At 43.7% G+C, this 17,474-nt stretch overlaps 1 protein-coding gene across 1 annotated transcript in view; it reads right to left on the minus strand.

Moving 5' to 3' along the window:
• Nucleotides 1-17,474, minus strand: part of SLC12A8 (solute carrier family 12 member 8) — a 59,878-nt gene that overhangs the window by 17,001 nt on the left and 25,403 nt on the right. The window contains exons 6-8 of the mRNA XM_013959664.2: nucleotides 13,172-13,285; nucleotides 4,772-4,859; nucleotides 3,493-3,580 (exon numbers count right to left, since the gene is read on the minus strand). Coding sequence (XP_013815118.2) covers nucleotides 3,493-3,580; nucleotides 4,772-4,859; nucleotides 13,172-13,285 — 290 coding nt within the window. The remainder of the gene's footprint in view (nucleotides 1-3,492; nucleotides 3,581-4,771; nucleotides 4,860-13,171; nucleotides 13,286-17,474) is intronic.

A 17,474-nucleotide genomic window follows, 5' to 3' on the forward strand; every position in this document is an offset into this window, starting at 1 on the left:
TTCAGCTGCCTCTGCCAAAGTCCTGCTGCCTCCCAGGCTCGCTGGACACCTTTTGCAGCTGCACTGGCATGCTCATGGCACTGCACAATGCTCCGCTGCCCAAAAGCAAGGAAGTCGCAGCAGGTGCCAGCTGGTTTTGCAGGGGAACCCACGTGCCAACATGGTGAAGAGTCTCGCTCTGCAGCACAGTGCCAGCACAGGAACAAGGTCACGGAGGGAGCACTCTGAAGCCCTGGACTAACCATCTCTCTCTTGATTTCCATTTTCTCCAGTTCTCCTGACTCTGCATTTTTCAGCCACCATCTTTCCCACTTAATACATCACTGTCGCTCCCTAACCTGCTAGCGCTGTCACTGCTTCATTTCTCCAACTCTTCGCATGCCCAGCTGCTCCACTGTTCACATCTTCCATGTCATCTGAGAAATAAACGCTCTCTGTCCGCCTCCCCAACCTCACTTTAGGCAAATTGGCAGGAAACAGGCACGGTGGGGTGTTTGGTTAGTATCTGGCTCTGCTGTAGGAATCTTAGACCCATCTGCCCCTTCCTTCTGCATCACTCACAGCTTCTAAAAGAAGGGCAGTTTTAGAAAAATGCTTATGATTTCCTGGGCCACTACTGAGGACGAGACAGTTGGGCCATGATGTACTTGATGAACTGGGTCAGAGCTGCCGGAGCAGAGACAGGGCAGCTGAAGTGCTTTGCTGGGTGATTTTCTGGCAAAAAGAGGTGGTGGGAACTTGCAGGAATCGTGTGTGAGCTGCTGTCCCAAACAGAAGCTTGTCCTCTTTCTACTGACTCTGGAGGAGACACGAATGGCCAGTTTGCTTGGCAGAAAGCATAGGAACTGGTCAAAATACCCAATACATTGCTTGCCTGTATGAACGCCTGGGGGTCAGCTATGGGAAGAGCGTGCTGAGGCAGACTGGAAGGGAAAACTCAAGTACAGACAGAGTTTAAAGCGTCACTCATCTGCTCCTTGGGACATGGAAGTGCTCTGAATGACTATCAAACAGAAATGAGAACGGAGCCCCCCTTGGTAGGTCCCCAGTGTCATCTGCTGCACGCCCAAGAGGGATCTCTAGGCAGCTGCACTGTGGGTTGTGTGCAGGCTACTGAAAAACACGTGATACAAACACTACGTGTGAGCGAGCTTTGACATCAGAGTGCTGCTGGGACCGCTTTGTCCAGATCTGGGGAGACACAGCCAAGGAGACTAAGGCCCAGATTCACCCACCCAAGACCTGCAAACAAACAGCTGCTGTCCCAAGGCTGGAAGCTAGCCGTAAAGAAACTCAAGGCACAGGCAACAAGAAAATAAACGCTAGGTGGGGGAAAAAAAACAGAATTTTGCTCCAGATCCATCCTGCCCAAATCGCAGTAGAGTGACTTGCTGGCAGGGCACAGGAACAGCCAGTGGCAGAGGACAGCACCACATGCAGGTCTCCCCAGTCCTGCGCGTCCATCTCTTCCACCCTTCCTCTCACGGGGAATAAGATCCGAGAGAGCTGCTGCAGCTTCATGGGGCCTTTTAGTTTCTGTGGCTGTTGAAGTCAGGCGGCATATGCTTTATTAGCAGCAATTACAAAAATTTACATGTCTAAAGACGATTCAAGATACAGCTGCCTTTTTCTTGTTTGTGAAGTCGGCGTGCAGCATAAAGGAGATTGGGTAAACAGCTATAAAATGCTTGCTGTTTCGAGAAGGCATGTAAAATTAATGTTGTGTTTCAGAACTGCACAAACCTCCCACCACTCAAATACGTGCACATTTCTTTTCCCCGTGAAACCCCACTTGTCTTGTGGGTTTTATCTTGTGGGACAGATGAAACTGGAGAGAAACAAATTAGCAGATATCAATTTCCAACAGACAAATGGATAGATGCTTGATCTGGGAATCTTATAAGCACAGCTTCCTGCCCCTCTCCTAAAATACCAGCCCTATTTGAGAAATACTTGAAAGACAATCAACTATGCCAGGCTGCCTATATTATTTTAGTTGCCGAAACACTTGTATTTAAATGTAGCACTTGACATTCCAATCAGGACTAGAGGGGACGAGTCCTTTTCACTGAGGCTGATGAAAGGTTTTGTTGTTGGTTTTAAGCATAGAGAGTATGAATACTTCGTTAGAAATTGGCACTTCTAGCCTATTATAAGTGAAATTACTGTGTCTTATTTTGTATGTTTAAAAAAGAAAGCAGGTTTTGTAAGGCAGAAAACGAGCCAAACACTCATTCACCTGTGACTGACAGAAATGGAGAGTTCGCATGCTGGATTTCTAATGAACTTCTCTCTCTCTTTCCAAACAAAGTCATTAAAATATAAAACAGCTTACAAGAAGTCAAAGCAGCAGCATGAATACATGGATTGCACCACTCTTTTGCACTGTACTGGGGAAAAGAAAACTGAGTTTGCCTTTCTTGTTTTTAATATTTAGCACTATTATATATCTTTAGGCTCTTCTTCTGGGAGGTTTTTCCATTTTTTCCTCTCAGAGGGTTTTGAAGTTAAAACATAGCTTAAAAAAATCTCTTTCTCTTCAGCTGTTTCATTTAAAGGTACCTTTTAGCTCCTGTACTTTTCACCCACTAAGCCTGTCACATTTACATAACAAAGACATTGCCTAAACAAGGTAGACTCATTCTTTTCTCCCTGCAATAGAGATAATTTTTCACCTCAGCAAAAAGTGGCAGGAACCCCATGAATATTTCAGAGTTTATTTTGGGGACTGGGGAAAGTCTAGGGCTACACTACTTAGAGAGAAAATGAAGTCAGTGTTACAAACTGATATTTTAGATTAAAACCGTATTATAAATTATATAAATGGAAGAAATTTCAAATTAATTTAACCACAAAAATCGTGTCAAATACGGTGAGCGCAGAATTTTGGATAACTCTGAGAAACTGAAAATTATCCTTTCCATATTCCATTTAAGGAAAGACAGAGACACACACCAAAATCCTTTGCTCTCTTTTTAAAGGCCTGCAATTACAAGGTTCATTGCCTATAGCAAAACAAACCTCCTTCATACATATACACCACTGTGGACTGTCCACAGTTTAATAATCCTATTGCTCACACTGCAATTACAGTACACGAGATATGAAAATGTAAGCTTCGCTTGACTCAGTAACGATAAGCAGTGCGGTTCTTTAGAGATTTCAGTTTGGTCTAAGCTTTCACCAATGAAACAGGATACATTGAATAAAACACAGCATTTATCATTAGACCACATTAGCATATTTTAGGTCTTAAAGCTATTGCTGGGTGATTATGCCAAGATTCAGCATTACTGGATATGCTGGTGAATGGAAAGCTATTCAAATCAATTGTACACTGGGATTTGCAATGGGAAAATCCCCCTGAATTTCCATGGGAGATGGGTACCCAAATTCCCCAGGCTTTTGGAAAAGTTTGAGCATTCAATAACACAGCTGGAAATCTGAAAGCAGCATTATACAAAACCACACTAAGTTATTTGAACACATTACCTTCTCTGCTATCATAAAGTCATAGCGGAGTGACTGACGGGTACACACAGCTCCCAGCAAAAAGACAAAGACCATATACAGAAACCATCTGCAAATAACAAAGACAAACAATTTGTTTCCAGCAAGACAAAACCATAGAGAATTTACCCACTAGCAGAGCCCCAAGAAGGTCAAGTACCTCTAAGCTGGGCCTTTGATCCCTCTATATGGGCTGTTCTTGCACCGCAGCCTAAATTTAAGACCATGGACATAACTTACCCGTTGCAGTGCACTAGGGACAGCTACAGAGTGACCCGTATGGTATTCCTGAGGCACAGAAACCTGCAGTCTAGAGCATGTTCTTGGTGTTTCTGTAGGGGAATAACTCAATCCTGTGTGTGCACAGGTCCACTGATTTGGCAGCGATGCTAAAGACCCCAGCAAGCCTCATTTACAGCCTCCACCTCTTGCCAATCATGATCACTCCTGTGACGGCTCTGTTTTTTTCCAGTATTCAGCTGGAGGAACAAACTAGTCTGTCTGCGAAGTCCAGACAGCAGAGATGTGAACAGTCACAGTCAATTAGTCTGTGATACTTCTATGTTCTCTGAAATCCCTTAACTTGAACAAAAACAAGCACCAATTTCATCAGGAATGCCACTGAAGTAAAAAAGGCTTTCCTTTCTGAATGCGGGTACATAATTAAGGTAGTATTTTCAAAAGTAGTTTAGGGAGCAATGAAAAGAGGCAGGAACCTACTGAGTTTTTTTTAATACCTAACATTCGTTTCCCAGGGGAGAGCGCATTGCTCTGGGATGCAGGCTCCACCGGCCTCTCAGATGGGTAGGTCATTTTACCTCTCTTGACTACATTTTCCCAAGTAATAAAAATTATATTTTCCTTTTTTTGCACAGAAAGCACTTTGAGATCAATAGCAAAAAGTGCCAGGAGTGGGAAAGCATGATGGGTGACAAAACAACGTGTCCCAGGCCTTTGTGAACCTTATGTTCTGCTCTGGGACAGCCTGAGTGCAATGGTGCAACTAATGGTCTAGAGTTAACACACCTCCTGCCCAGCGAAGGCAGGGGGAAGGGTGAGGAAGAACTGTTTATATCCGCATTAATGAATCTCTTCTCTAACCCATCCAGAGTAGGTGGTGGTAATGGATGGTAATTTGAACGCGAGCCAGACTTCAATTTTCCAGATGGCTGAGTAATAAAAGGTTGATGGGAATATGAAATGGATTGGTCACATCCCAGGCAGGCTCCAAACGGTAAGTTCTTCCCAATCTATTACTTACGAGGTGCCTATAGCTGCCAGAGAACCCAGGGGGATGTTGGTAGCAGGCTTCTGGAGATCTCCGCTCATATTGAACCCAGCCATCACACCTGTATTTTGTAGACATAAATATAATTTAGAGTTAATCTAAATTATAGAGTATATAATATATATTATAACATGTAATATAATTTAGAGTTAATCACTTAATCGATTGCTTCAGAATGGTAGCTATATCATTTCTTTCCACTGCCACAAATATGAATATTGGTTCCCATCTATTGCTTGGTAAGTAACTGTTCATGCCTTTAATGGAAACAAGTTACCACTAACACATCCACAGAGAACCCTTTGTCCAGTTTGAACAATGCTGTGGGGGGAAAAAAGCAGAAATCTGAACAAAACCCATCTTATCTTTACGCAAACATCACAGAAGACAGTGCTGCCCAATTGTTGAAAGAAAAATGCTACCGTTCATCACAGCAGTGCATTCAGCAGAGCATATTACCCAACCCAGACATAGCCAGTTAGATCCAAATCTATTATATGCCCCCACATTCATGAGGGACAACCGCTATTACAAAATGACTCGCACTGTCCGTGTTTAACGATTATCACATGCACATTTAACAGATGGAATAACACTGCCCTGCACGTACGTGGCACCTTCCATCCAAAGATCGGCGTTGCAGGCATTACTTACAGCCCTGCAAAGTAGGCATTATCTCTGCTTTGCAGATAGGAAAATAGAAGCGCTGAAAGGGTAAGTGATTTTCCCAACGTCACACAGAAAACACATGGCAGAACTAAGAACAAAGTACTGAACTGTTATTTTAGGCCAGAGTACAGGGCATTGTACAACCAGGGACAGCCCTTATCCTAAAAAATTACCACCTAAAGAGGCAAGAAAGGGAAAAAAGATGGAGCAAAGGATGAAGCAAAGGATTACACTCTCCATTTTGAGGCTAGGAACCCAATGTACAAAAGGGTCAAAAGCCTTTGCCCACAGCTGAAGAGGGAGTCATGGCAGACTTGGCAAGAAAACCCATCTTTTCTCGTCAAATTATGCTAAAACTTTTCCTAAAACACTTCAGATATCAGCTAAAAAAACCATCTGCCATTAAGAATCCCACTGAGAATCTGCACAGTTTGAAAGCAGGACAGAAGAGTCCCTTCAAGACATTAATTTCTGTCCGTAACTATCTCATTCCTCCTATGTCATATTAACTTCTTCGTAAGGACTTGTGGGCCAGACGCCAGTCAACAGTGCTCATGGGACAGTCGCTGGGAACCAGGGTGAGATCACTTGAGAACAACAATGAGGAGGAACACGCCAACTCCACAGCACTCGTAGCATCTGCCAGCCTGGAGCGCAAGGGACTGAATGCTGTTCTGCCATTCAACTGCCAAGTTCAGCAGCAATTCATCATTTTAATACTGTACAAGAATGATGAAGTCAGTCTCTGAGGCTGCAAATAAGTGACTACAGCTCTAGTTCAGCAAGCCATTGCACTTTAAAGCTTGAACATGAATCGACTGTCAGTTAGGTGGATTTTCTCTTGAGACAAAGGGTAGACAGGAGTCATGGAACAATCCCACCACAGAGGGGACTTGTTCCTATTCCAACAGAATTCAGCCTGATGGGTGCCTCCTCGAAAGACTTTGCATAATTACAGATCAGCCACCAACAGGGAGTTATAGTTAGGTTGCTAATCCTGGAATATGGGCTCAATTGCCTGTTCTGTCTCAGGCTTACTGTGCGTCTTCATAGCTCCATCTCCTTGTCTGTTAAATGGGAATCTGAACATTTCCTCTCTTCACTGTGTCACAGTGAAGATAGCACATTAATAAACACAAGTCACTCACATGTTGCCAAACACATCAGATCAGGATGGAGGGCTTTTTCTTTTTTTCCTTGATCATTTTGGGCCCACCCAGCAACCATCTTGTTCTCCACCACAGGGCCAAACTCCAACAACTGCTCCTCAGTCCCAATGGGCTCCTGCCATTTTGCAGCTCCCAGCAGGCAGAAGTCCATGGAAATGGTCACAAACACCAGGCTAAATGAAGCATCTATAAAGCACTCTCTGTTGACATGTTACTTTGCAATTCAGGGGCAAAGCAGAAAACGGAGAATACTCTGAACCTTTCTTCCAAAGGAAGCAAGCTATTGTCAGAAGGACAGCTGTTAATCTAATGTGCCTCTTGGCCAAGTTTCCCAAGTTTTCCAGTTTTCTGGCACCATCTCTAAATCCTCCAGCTTAAGCTTGACTCACCTCTTCCTCATCCAAGCTCTTACCTCAGCAAAGCACTGGGGAAACACCAAAATGGCGTTTTCTGGACCAAACACGAAAAAGAGTTGGAGACATGAGTCATCTGTGCAATGACAACTGCACTGCCCAAACCACTCCATTATCTAACTCCCAGAGACCCATACACAGTGAGGAGCAGCCAGACGAAGACTTGTCACCACCCACATAAATGGGATCCTGAGATAGATGACCTCCTGTCCTGCAGTGACCAGGGGTCAGACCAGAACCAGTGCACACCAAGAGCCTCTCTCAGGACCCCTAGGAGGCCACCAGTCTCCTGGCTTTCACTGCTAAAGGCTGAGGCCATTAGAGAAAGAATCAACATGGATATTCTCAGCCACATATATCTATGCTTTCTCCTCCATGCCCTAACTAAGCCTTAGATCTGACAGAATGCGAATCTGCTGGTACAGAAGTATGCACAATGCCAAAGCCACCTCTCTACAACCTCCCAAAAAGTTATTTTCCAGACAGAATGACAGCTGCCAAAGAACAGTACTGAGAAGCTCTTTTGTGAGCAACTGACCAACCACCAAATTTTTCGATGAAAGAACAACCTGCTTCCTTTCAAAAAAACTGAACAAACTCCACCATCAATGGATTCTGTCACTCCCAGCCAAATAAAGAACTGGTCTGACTTGCAAATAGCCAGAAACAGCCTTCCCATTAACTCTAGCTACTCATCAGAAGAAAAAACTTACACTTGCACATATAAAATTCTACTAAGAAGAGAAGTTGGGACAATCCTTCCTCCAGACACAGACTTGTCCCCTAAGGAAGTGGCCAAACCTTTCTGAACTCGAGCAACGATATCTGCAGATTGTCCAGAGAGAAAATTATCCACCTCTCTGTTTCAATGAGATAGCAGGCTGGATTTTCCACACTGGCTATTATCTTGCAGAGCAGCAGATAATGACAAAGCTTCTGGACAAGGAAGCATGAAAACACAGTCAACTCAGCCAGGAAATTATGGCTGAGACAGTCTGTACATTGCAGCTATTCCCAGCATAATCCTGTCCTGGGAATCATCCAGGCAGTAGATATGTGCATGAGGGGACCACCTACATTGTCAGTTAGACACAATCATCAGCTCTACCAGCTTTGGCTTATAACTCCACCAACTAAGGTTTATAACTGCAGATATGACTGCCTGCAAACACCCGCTGCATTTTCCAGCAAATTTACTACAAAGTGTGAAAGGTTTTTTTCCTTCACCCAAGAGATGAGGAATGGAAAATACTAGATAAGAATTGTAGCTAATTTTTAAAAAGGGCCAAATTCTCCACTGATGTAAAGCTGGCACCTCTCCACAGACTTCAATGGAGTTGCGCCAGTTTACATCATTTGATAACTTAGCCCAAAACTTCTAAATCTATTTGCTGTCATTTTGCAAGTGCCAGATATGGTCTGTTTCAGAACGGGTTTCAGTACGATGATATTTTCCAGTAACACCGCTTCAAATATTGTCTTACTTTCTTGTATCACATGACAACACACGTCTTTCATTATACAGAAAACCTTTGGGATTTAGTAGGAAAGAAAACCATTCTCTGCACAACAGAAATGTTTAACTTCATTTTAAAGCTGCATTGACAGTTTGGGGCTGCTGCTACTGTCACTGTGCAATGCTGAGTTGAATGTGGGCAGGCAGTTCCTGAGACTCCTTCCCCATGCACAGCCCTGGCTAGATGGAAAGCTGAGTGTCTGCTTATCACTTCATGGCAGCAAAACATGCAAGTTAAGAGGGTATTTGCAATGATTCAGAAAAATTGCAATGATTCAGAAAAAAACTGATTAATGCCTACAATTTCTAGATATCTAGGTAGGTATGTCCACATCTTCCATAGCAAGCATTTTCTTCTTTTTGATCTAAACCAGCAAATCTGAGTCTTCCATGCCCATGTATTCACATTCAGGTCAGCTCTGTATGCATGTTTTGGATCACTTGGCTACTTCTCTATTATTAAATGACAAACTTTGGGGAATAAAGCCAGCTGCACTATATATCCAGCTGAAATGGTTTAAACAGCTATTACCCACGAAGCAAATGGCCCGGTCCCTGCTTACCACCACTCAACTGTAAAACTGGGATAACTTCACTTATGTTGCTGGAGTTGTACCAATAAAATACAAAGAAATGGAGAAAGCAATATGACATGGAAAAAACAATCTAAGGAGGATGTCTGCAGGAGGCAATCTGTCTCACTTGGGCACTGGGTCAGGGCAATGGCCAAGCTGGTACTGCCAATGGACTCTTACCCAGGGCTCTCAGATTTCCAGGCCTGGGATTGATGTGGAAGCCACTGGCCCTTCACTGGGAGAAGGGACAGGGCAGGAATTGCCCTGTGCCACACCAGGACAAACTACTCAGTGGAGCGGGGATGATGCGTCTGGGCTCACACATCATTAGAGAGTGCAGCATACGTTCCCACAACGTGCTGCATCCCTCATCCCTTCCATGCAGGGCCTTCTAGTATTAGCTCCCGATTCATGAAAGGCTGGAGATGGGAACGATCTTTCCGTTACTCTGAACTTTGCCACCTGAAACGGTCCTGGGGCCGAGCAGGCTCCAACTCCACTGGGTCCCCAGTCCAAAGCAGTTGGGGGCTGTTGGGTCTCCCAAGGAGCCCTCTGCCTCTGCGGGAGCAGCTTTTAGAGCTACTAGCCTGTAGGTCTTCCATTTCAGAGATATTTCTGGTGGAAACAGACAACTAGAAAACTTTTCACCAAATCCCAGAGACCAAACTTAAATAAGCTGAATTCAGGTAACAATTTCAGATGGAGAATAAAGAATTTATCCTGAAGATATCAAAATCATTTCACCTCAAAGAGGAACACTTCATTTCAGAAAGACCCAAACATCTTCTTTCATGATTTCCTTTTTTGTTTTAAATTTCCTATTAGCCAAACAGCATCTTAGACTCAAAACTAGAATATGCTAAAAATTAAAAAGAGTAAACAAAACATTTAAATAAAAGCTAAGCAGAACATTTTGCTTTGGGTCAAAGTAACGTTTCAAACTGGCTCAAAGTAACCCCTCAGCACTAAACAACATATTGTTTCACTGAAACTCTCCCTGGATTTCTGTTTATCTGATTCAACACCAAAGGATTTGTTTCCAGTGCTTCAGGCTGGTCATTGCAGAAACGGGAACAAAACCCTAGAAATGTCTGGAAGACCTGTAAGTTCAGCACTACTCATGCACAAAATGGGATAACAGGTGAACTTCCCAAGAACGACTGTGGGGACAGTGCTGGGCTGGGCATGGTGCAGGAGCCCAACGTGGAGGTAGAGCCCGCTGAGTGCTGTCCATGAGCCTCCTGCTCCTTCCCACACAGACATCCCGGTGAGACCGCCACGTGCTGGCAGACCAGCCTCACAAAGTGCTCCAACACTATGCCGGCTGCCCTCCACGAGGAGCGCTGGCAATTGCATCGCATTTTTCCGGTCTGCTATTAATGCCACTGCCAAAACCATCACTGAGATGTCACCTTGAGTCTCAAAGCCCGCCTCTCCTGCTGGCAGGCTGAGACTGCTTCCATGCAGGAGCACGGAGAGGAGGATCCTCTCGCCTGCAATGCGGTGGGAACCAGTTCTGGGAATCAGGCAGCAGATGGGGGAACTACAGCTGCTATCTATATACAGGCACTGCACCAGTTCCGAGCAGATGTACATTTTATTCCCAGCACTTCTGAAATTACACTGGGTTCCCCATTTGTCTTTACTCCCATCTCTTGCCTTCTTAACTTTTCTTAATTAGATCACAAGTTCTTTCATGTAGAGCACCTAACACAACACTACATTTTCTTGCATGAGGCTCCTAAAATCTGCAGTGCTATGAACAGTAATAACAGGAACGATAGCTGAGTTATATGGTACCACTGGCACTGCTACTACAGAGGAACAATTTAAATCCGGTAAATAACCAAGCAATTAAAAAAAAAACACATGTAAACACTGTGCAGCAACTGAAGTAATTATTCATAAGCCCAAACTGTATTTTCAAAGAATATTTAATGTTGCTACTGGTATTACTGCTGCTAACTAACAAAGCAACAGGCTGCCAGGGCTTTAAATAAATTATATCTATTAGTTTTGGCCTTCTTCCTAGCAACCAAGCATTAGCAGTGATGAAGAACTGTTTAATAACACTCATGCTAATTTTCTACACAGCTTTGTAATAAATATTCCTTTTCTATAATCAGGGAGCTGGAAAAAGCTGCTCTCCAACATCAGCGGCAAGACTGATGAGGAAGGTCTCCTCGGCTGGGGGACTCACTTGGGTCAGGCAGAAATGATAAAGAAAGAGGGCAGAGGCCAACTTCTCCATGGTGCCGATAGTTTGGGCATGCAAGTCTCCCAGGAGGAAGTATACATGGAGACAGTAGCCAGCCTGACAAGCTAGGAGAGAGCATTTCTAAAGAAAATAAACTTTCTCTAGGCATGTGCAGAAGCCATTTGCTCCTGACCAAGCAAATTAGAGATGGACTATGAAAAATACACAACCTAAACAAGGCAATTGGTCCAAACACCTTTGCAGGACCAAGGATGGTCAGGGAAGACCATGGGCCAAAGGGAACACAGGACTTGGGACATTGCAGGATCAAGCCCTACAACTGTGCAGGGCAATAGAATGGAAGAGGATTCAAGAGCTTCTAAAGTACAACAGACAACTATCCTGGCTACCCGAAAAAAAGCAGAAATCAGGAAGGTTGTAAGGTAATCTGCAAAGGGTGCTGACTGCAGTCTGGTGCTGCCCTGGGCACAGCAAATCCTCCCACCCACCCCCACTGCCGTTCCACCAAGAACACCAATACGCCCTGGCATTAGCATCCCCAGAGCCGCTGGGATTTCCAGGAAAAGGGAGCAAAGACTTTTTCTGAAATGCCATGCCAGCCACTGAAACAAACCTCCTCCGACTGGTCTCTCCAGGAAGTTTGTGTGGCCCTGGTGCTGCAGCTGGGCTGCAACGAAGAGGAAGACCAGAGAACATCAGTTCTTCATATACATTGAGTCTGCACGAGGACAAAGTGACTTTTTATACTAGCAGAACACTCCTTTATTTCATGTGTTTCATGAAGCCTTTTAGTTTGTCTCCCTGTACTGCAGCAATTCTGCAAGCAACTTTCAACTAGTTGCTTAGAGCTAATCCTCTGCAAATTCATTCTATAATCCAAGGATTCATCGCTATGGAAACTGCTTATAATCGGTACTTTTTACAGCTTAAAAAGCAGCATCAACAAAAGGTATTGTAACCCAAATTGATAGTTATTTCACTTCCGCTAGAGATTGCCAGCTTCAGAAAGAGGACATCGATCTTCCTGTTAATTTAAGAGACTGAATAATATTAAAGCATCTGATAGCATTTAACAAACACGTCAGCAGGAAGGCTAAGCAATGGTACCACGCACCCCATGCCACCAGCCTGCATCATGCGCAAAGTGTCACATCAGGAAAGCTGGTGCAATCAGCACAGCGAGACACCAGCAGCCGAGCTCTGCTGACACTCTCGCACAAAGAAACGTCTATAACGCCGAGGGGAGGGAAGTGCGGAGAGCGATGGGTTAGCATATTGAGTGACAGGGGATCAGCCTGGCTCTGCTACCCATGAGGTTGAAGGTAAAGTCCTCTGGCACCCTTCCTACCCTTTCAGTAAAATCAAATCATAAAGTTTACCTAGTAAGAGCTGCTGCCCAAAGCTTAGGAGATAAATCTCAATCAGCACTTTTAAAAAGGCTTGATATCTTGCGGCCAAATAACATCAGCCGAGATCAGTGCCTAACCCCTGTCTTTGGTCATGAGGGCACCATACAATCAAGTCAATGGCAGCTCAGCACCCATAGCTTTGACGAGGAATTTCTGACCACGGAGAGAAAGAAGAGCATATTTAAGTGAACGGGATAAGAGTGTGCAAAATCTGAGACGCTGCAGGAAAGCCAGTACATTTTGACTTGACTGCATGAGTCTGCCACAGCTGAGGACGAGCGCTCAGCAAAACCGATCTCGTTTGCTCAGCTAAGCGTCACAGAGAAACTCGGACTGTTTCTGCTCATCTTCGAAATGCAACTGTGGAGGAAAAGGGGGGGGGGGGAGAGTAAAACTTACAGTACCTGTGGCAGCTGGGAAAAACACTCCAAAAACAGTGAAGAAGGACTCCCCCTGGCTGTAGTCCGGCAGCGTGTTGTTAAACATCAGTTCTTCGGAGTAGCCAACAAAGCCATGCTCTGCAAACACACAGAGGTTGAGAGTGAAACCTCAAAAACAGGTACGGACGGCAAGGGACTGACATCCCTGTTCACAGCCCCTCCATTGCACCCTCAGAGATGATCTGCTATCTACATACATAGGACAACACTAGCTGTTTCAAACGGTAGTTTGAAATGATTAATGACAATTTACTTGATGGGGGGAAGAAGGGAGGGCATAAAGACAAGCGTATCCCTGAACCACCTTCTCATACCATATCCCTATTGCATGTTTCTGCCAGTCAGTGCTCCCACACGGACAAGACCTCAGACATGTCTATACTGTTTAAGCTGCTATCAACACATACAGTGTTTACATATTGGTTACCAACGAGCCCAGAGCCAAGAAAGTCCATTCATCGCAGTATGGATGCTCCTCTACGAGACAGGTTGCCTGATGGAGAAGAAATAAGACGCTCTAAAACTGCAGATTGCTCTGATGCGGAGCTGTGCATTTACTGTCCCGGTGCCAGGGCTATCCCATTACTGTATTATCATCTCAAAAACAGGATGAAACATAGGGCTGTGCCTCCTGACCAACAAGCTCTCTCCCAGATCTTCTGCAGATGTTTAAACTGGTGCCTAAGCACACAGTGTAACAGGGAAAAAAATGTCAAGCCAGCATACCTTCTGCTGAGCTGGATTCGTCACACTTCCCGTGCCAAGCTTTTCATGATCACACACACACACACACACACACACACACACACACACACGAGTTTATTTTCTAAACAAAAGAGTTTTACAGGAGATGAGAGAGAGAGGAAAGCCATGGATAGGGTATCAACATTATGTGACTGGTTTATTGGGTATCTAAGGAAGTATCCTCATCTCCCACTTCACACTCAAACAGGTCAGATTCTTCTACAAATCTGAATTTGTTAGGAATAGTTAAGCCTAACAGCTGATGAGCCAGCAGTGCATTTAGAGTAAAGGCTTTAAAATGCTTATAGGTAGAAAAAATAACTTATGAAAGCAGGCTAAGAAATAAATGATACATATATGAAATGAATTATTTTACTTTCACCAGGCAATGCTGATTTTTCATTGAATATCTTAATCTGTGGAAACTTCTCCTCTCTGCCAATAATCCAAATGCCTGTGCTAGTTGGCGATGGGAGGTAAGCAAAGTTGGTATTTTTTTCTTCTAAGCACTGCAGTGTATTTCCACAAGACATGTGACTACAGTAACTTGAATTTTCTCATTAGCAGACAGGATGTTGTTTATGACTGCACAGGGTGATGGCTAGCGTTTGGAGCAAATTAAAAAAAGACTCCATCAAAGCCGTCCCAAGCCTCAAAGACAACATTAATGATGTTTGGCCAATAGATTAAACCGGAAAATTAAGTAAGAGTTCTGAACACAAGACACATCCATTTTAAGTTTGAGAATATAACTAACCACAGAAAGCTTTGAAGTTGTCCCAGAAAAATCCTATAGATAATCAAAAGTTTCCTACTACATCTGTATTCATTGTGTTGCCCAAACATGGATGGAAACATACTGATAGAAAAAGGTCTCCTGCTGCTCGTTTTTTTAAAAGCACCAGCTATCTTTGCTAGGAACAAGCTACAGACAAGATTTGAAGTGAACAAACTTTGTGCAACACACTGACCTGTGCATCTCATGGAAGCCTGCATACAGTGCTGCTTCTGTAGAAATAAATGGGGAATTTGTGTATATTGTACAATCCAGCAAAACCAGACCTGAACTCCTTTTTTCAGACAGAACTCCTACAAACTTAACTGGAAGGTGTGTCCAACAGCCTCTGAGCTGGCTGCAAACCTTCCAGCAACTGCTTGATGACAATATCTGTCTTTGAGCAATTCTTCACAAAGTACCTGCACCTCACGTAAACTTCAATGTTTCATTATTAAAACACATGAGGGATGGGGGGAGGGAAATATTCATCTCTCCCTAAAGAAGCAGGAAAACATGGAGACCTTCTCCAACCTGTGCTTCCCAGCAGCATCAAATATATCTATGCCATTCTTGACAAAAGTTTGTCCAACCAGTTCTTAAAAGTCTGCTATGAAGTGGACTCTAGCCTCTGTTGGCTGTTTATTCATGTGTTTTCCTACATTATCATTTATGTTCATGTTGAAGTTCATGCTGTTCCTTGCCTGAGCCACAGATTATTTGCATCTTCTTATAAGTTTTAGCTACTTGAAAACAGTTAAAAGGGGCCTTTACTTGGGTTTCTCACCCAAGTTCTTTCAGATTCTCCTCAGAGCCAACTCAACTTCTGATCATTCTTATTGGTCTCTTCTGGAGCTTCTCCAGTTGACTTAAATCCTTCTCAAAGTGCAGTGGCCAAGTCTGGATTCAGTACTTCAATCACAGTCTTTCCAACACTGAGTAAAGTAGAAGGATTACTTGTCACATCTTGCAGGTTATGGTTCTATTTATACATCGAGGCATGACATTTGCCTCTTCTGCAAAAATCACGATGTCACTGACTCATGGTCAGCTTGTGACCTACAGAGCAGTGCTACAGGTCGTTTATCCAGTGTAGGTCCCCATCCTGCACTGGCACATGCAGTTATTTCTGCCAAGCTGTAGAACTTTGTCTTGATCAAACTGTGAATTGTTCTTTTCACACCACTTCCCCAGTGTGTGTGAACTCAACTGGAAATCTGATCCATGATCCAGTCCGCTTGCAAGCCCTTCCCAGCTTGGTGTCATCTGCAAACTGAATCTGCATATTCTCTTTGCCATCATCCAAGCAGTTAAGGAAAATATCAAATAACACCAAGTCACAAATAGACCCTTGCAGAACCTCACCAGACATAACCTTCTGCTTTGTGAGTGAACCATCACTGACTGTTGTCTTCCAGCTAGGTTTTGGGTCTACAGAATTTGATGATGGACTGATCCAGGCAGTTTGGATACGTTATGTCTCTGTTTTCCTTCAAAAGGCCAAATATACAACCAGACAACATTTTCTTTGATACCATTTTGGCCATACCATGGCCAAAAATTTCCCACTTGTAAAGAGCCTGGGAGACTCAGGAGAGTTTGATGTCTCACCTGCACAGTGGAAAAAGAGCAGGAAATGTCTGAAATGCAATTCCCACACAGTACTTTCAACATAGCTCTAAATTTTAAGTTTTCTGAGGAGTGAAAAAAGGAAGATCTTCTACCCAGGCCCAGCTTACAGGATTAGGTAGAACATTACCAAGCCTCTCTCGTATGTTTTTAGGCGTCATCTTCTGAGATGACCAGAATGGGTTAACCTGAGCAGACAGCTTAAAATAAGAGGAGATGTGCATAGTCAAATATCTTAGCAGTTGCGATCAGCACAACCGCCAGGCAGCCTTTGCGGATCTTGCCTCCACTAAACCTAAGAAGCCAAATGTGCTCCCTTCAGTTTTGTGTTGTTCCCTTTCCTATTTTATCCCCACAAGCGTAAATCTTGGATGGAAGAGACTATCCATATATACGCACTCAGCCTAAAACAACAGCAACTGCTACTCTAACCACATAATATAACAGCAATAGAGTTGTTGAAAAAGTCCCAGTACACATACTATTCTATCCTACTTATATTTCCTTTTCGTGCAGCTTTGGCATGATAGAGGAAGTTTAACAATTTAAAATTTCCCCTTTATACAGAATCAGGAGCCTTCTCGCCTAATTAAGAAAAGTTCATCCAAATGTTACTTGGTATGGCAACTTCATTTCTCAGTCAATCATTCTCCTATGAAACAAGTCGCCTGTCCCTTTTGATCAGTTTTACGCAATGATTTGCAATTGCCATCAATTCAGGCAAACTATCGACACACAACAACGGAGCCGAAAACAGTATGTTGTGAATATCTCCCGGCTGCCATTGTGCATGTGACTGGGGAAAGTCATCTGTGACCTTTAAGCTGTCATATTAATGGCTCTAATTGTAACTGACAGGGCAATTGGGCTGAAAATCATCCAAAACAAAACAGGAATCAGCAACTGAGACGAATCGGTTAAACCAACACAGCGCTCATTTGGTCATTCACACACTCAATTATCCACATCCCATTTAAACGCACTTCAAAAGGACGAGCTTCGGAAGGAGGAGGGAAGGAAATGCGATAGGGTCTATATTTGGCTCTATGTTCTCCAAACAAGGCATGATCGTTTTTTAATTTTTGTAAAAGGATCGTTTCCTCTAGCTAACTACTGGGT

The sequence above is a fragment of the Apteryx mantelli genome, chromosome 6, assembly GCF_036417845.1.
Source record: "Apteryx mantelli isolate bAptMan1 chromosome 6, bAptMan1.hap1, whole genome shotgun sequence".
Classification (NCBI taxonomy): domain Eukaryota; kingdom Metazoa; phylum Chordata; class Aves; order Apterygiformes; family Apterygidae; genus Apteryx; species Apteryx mantelli.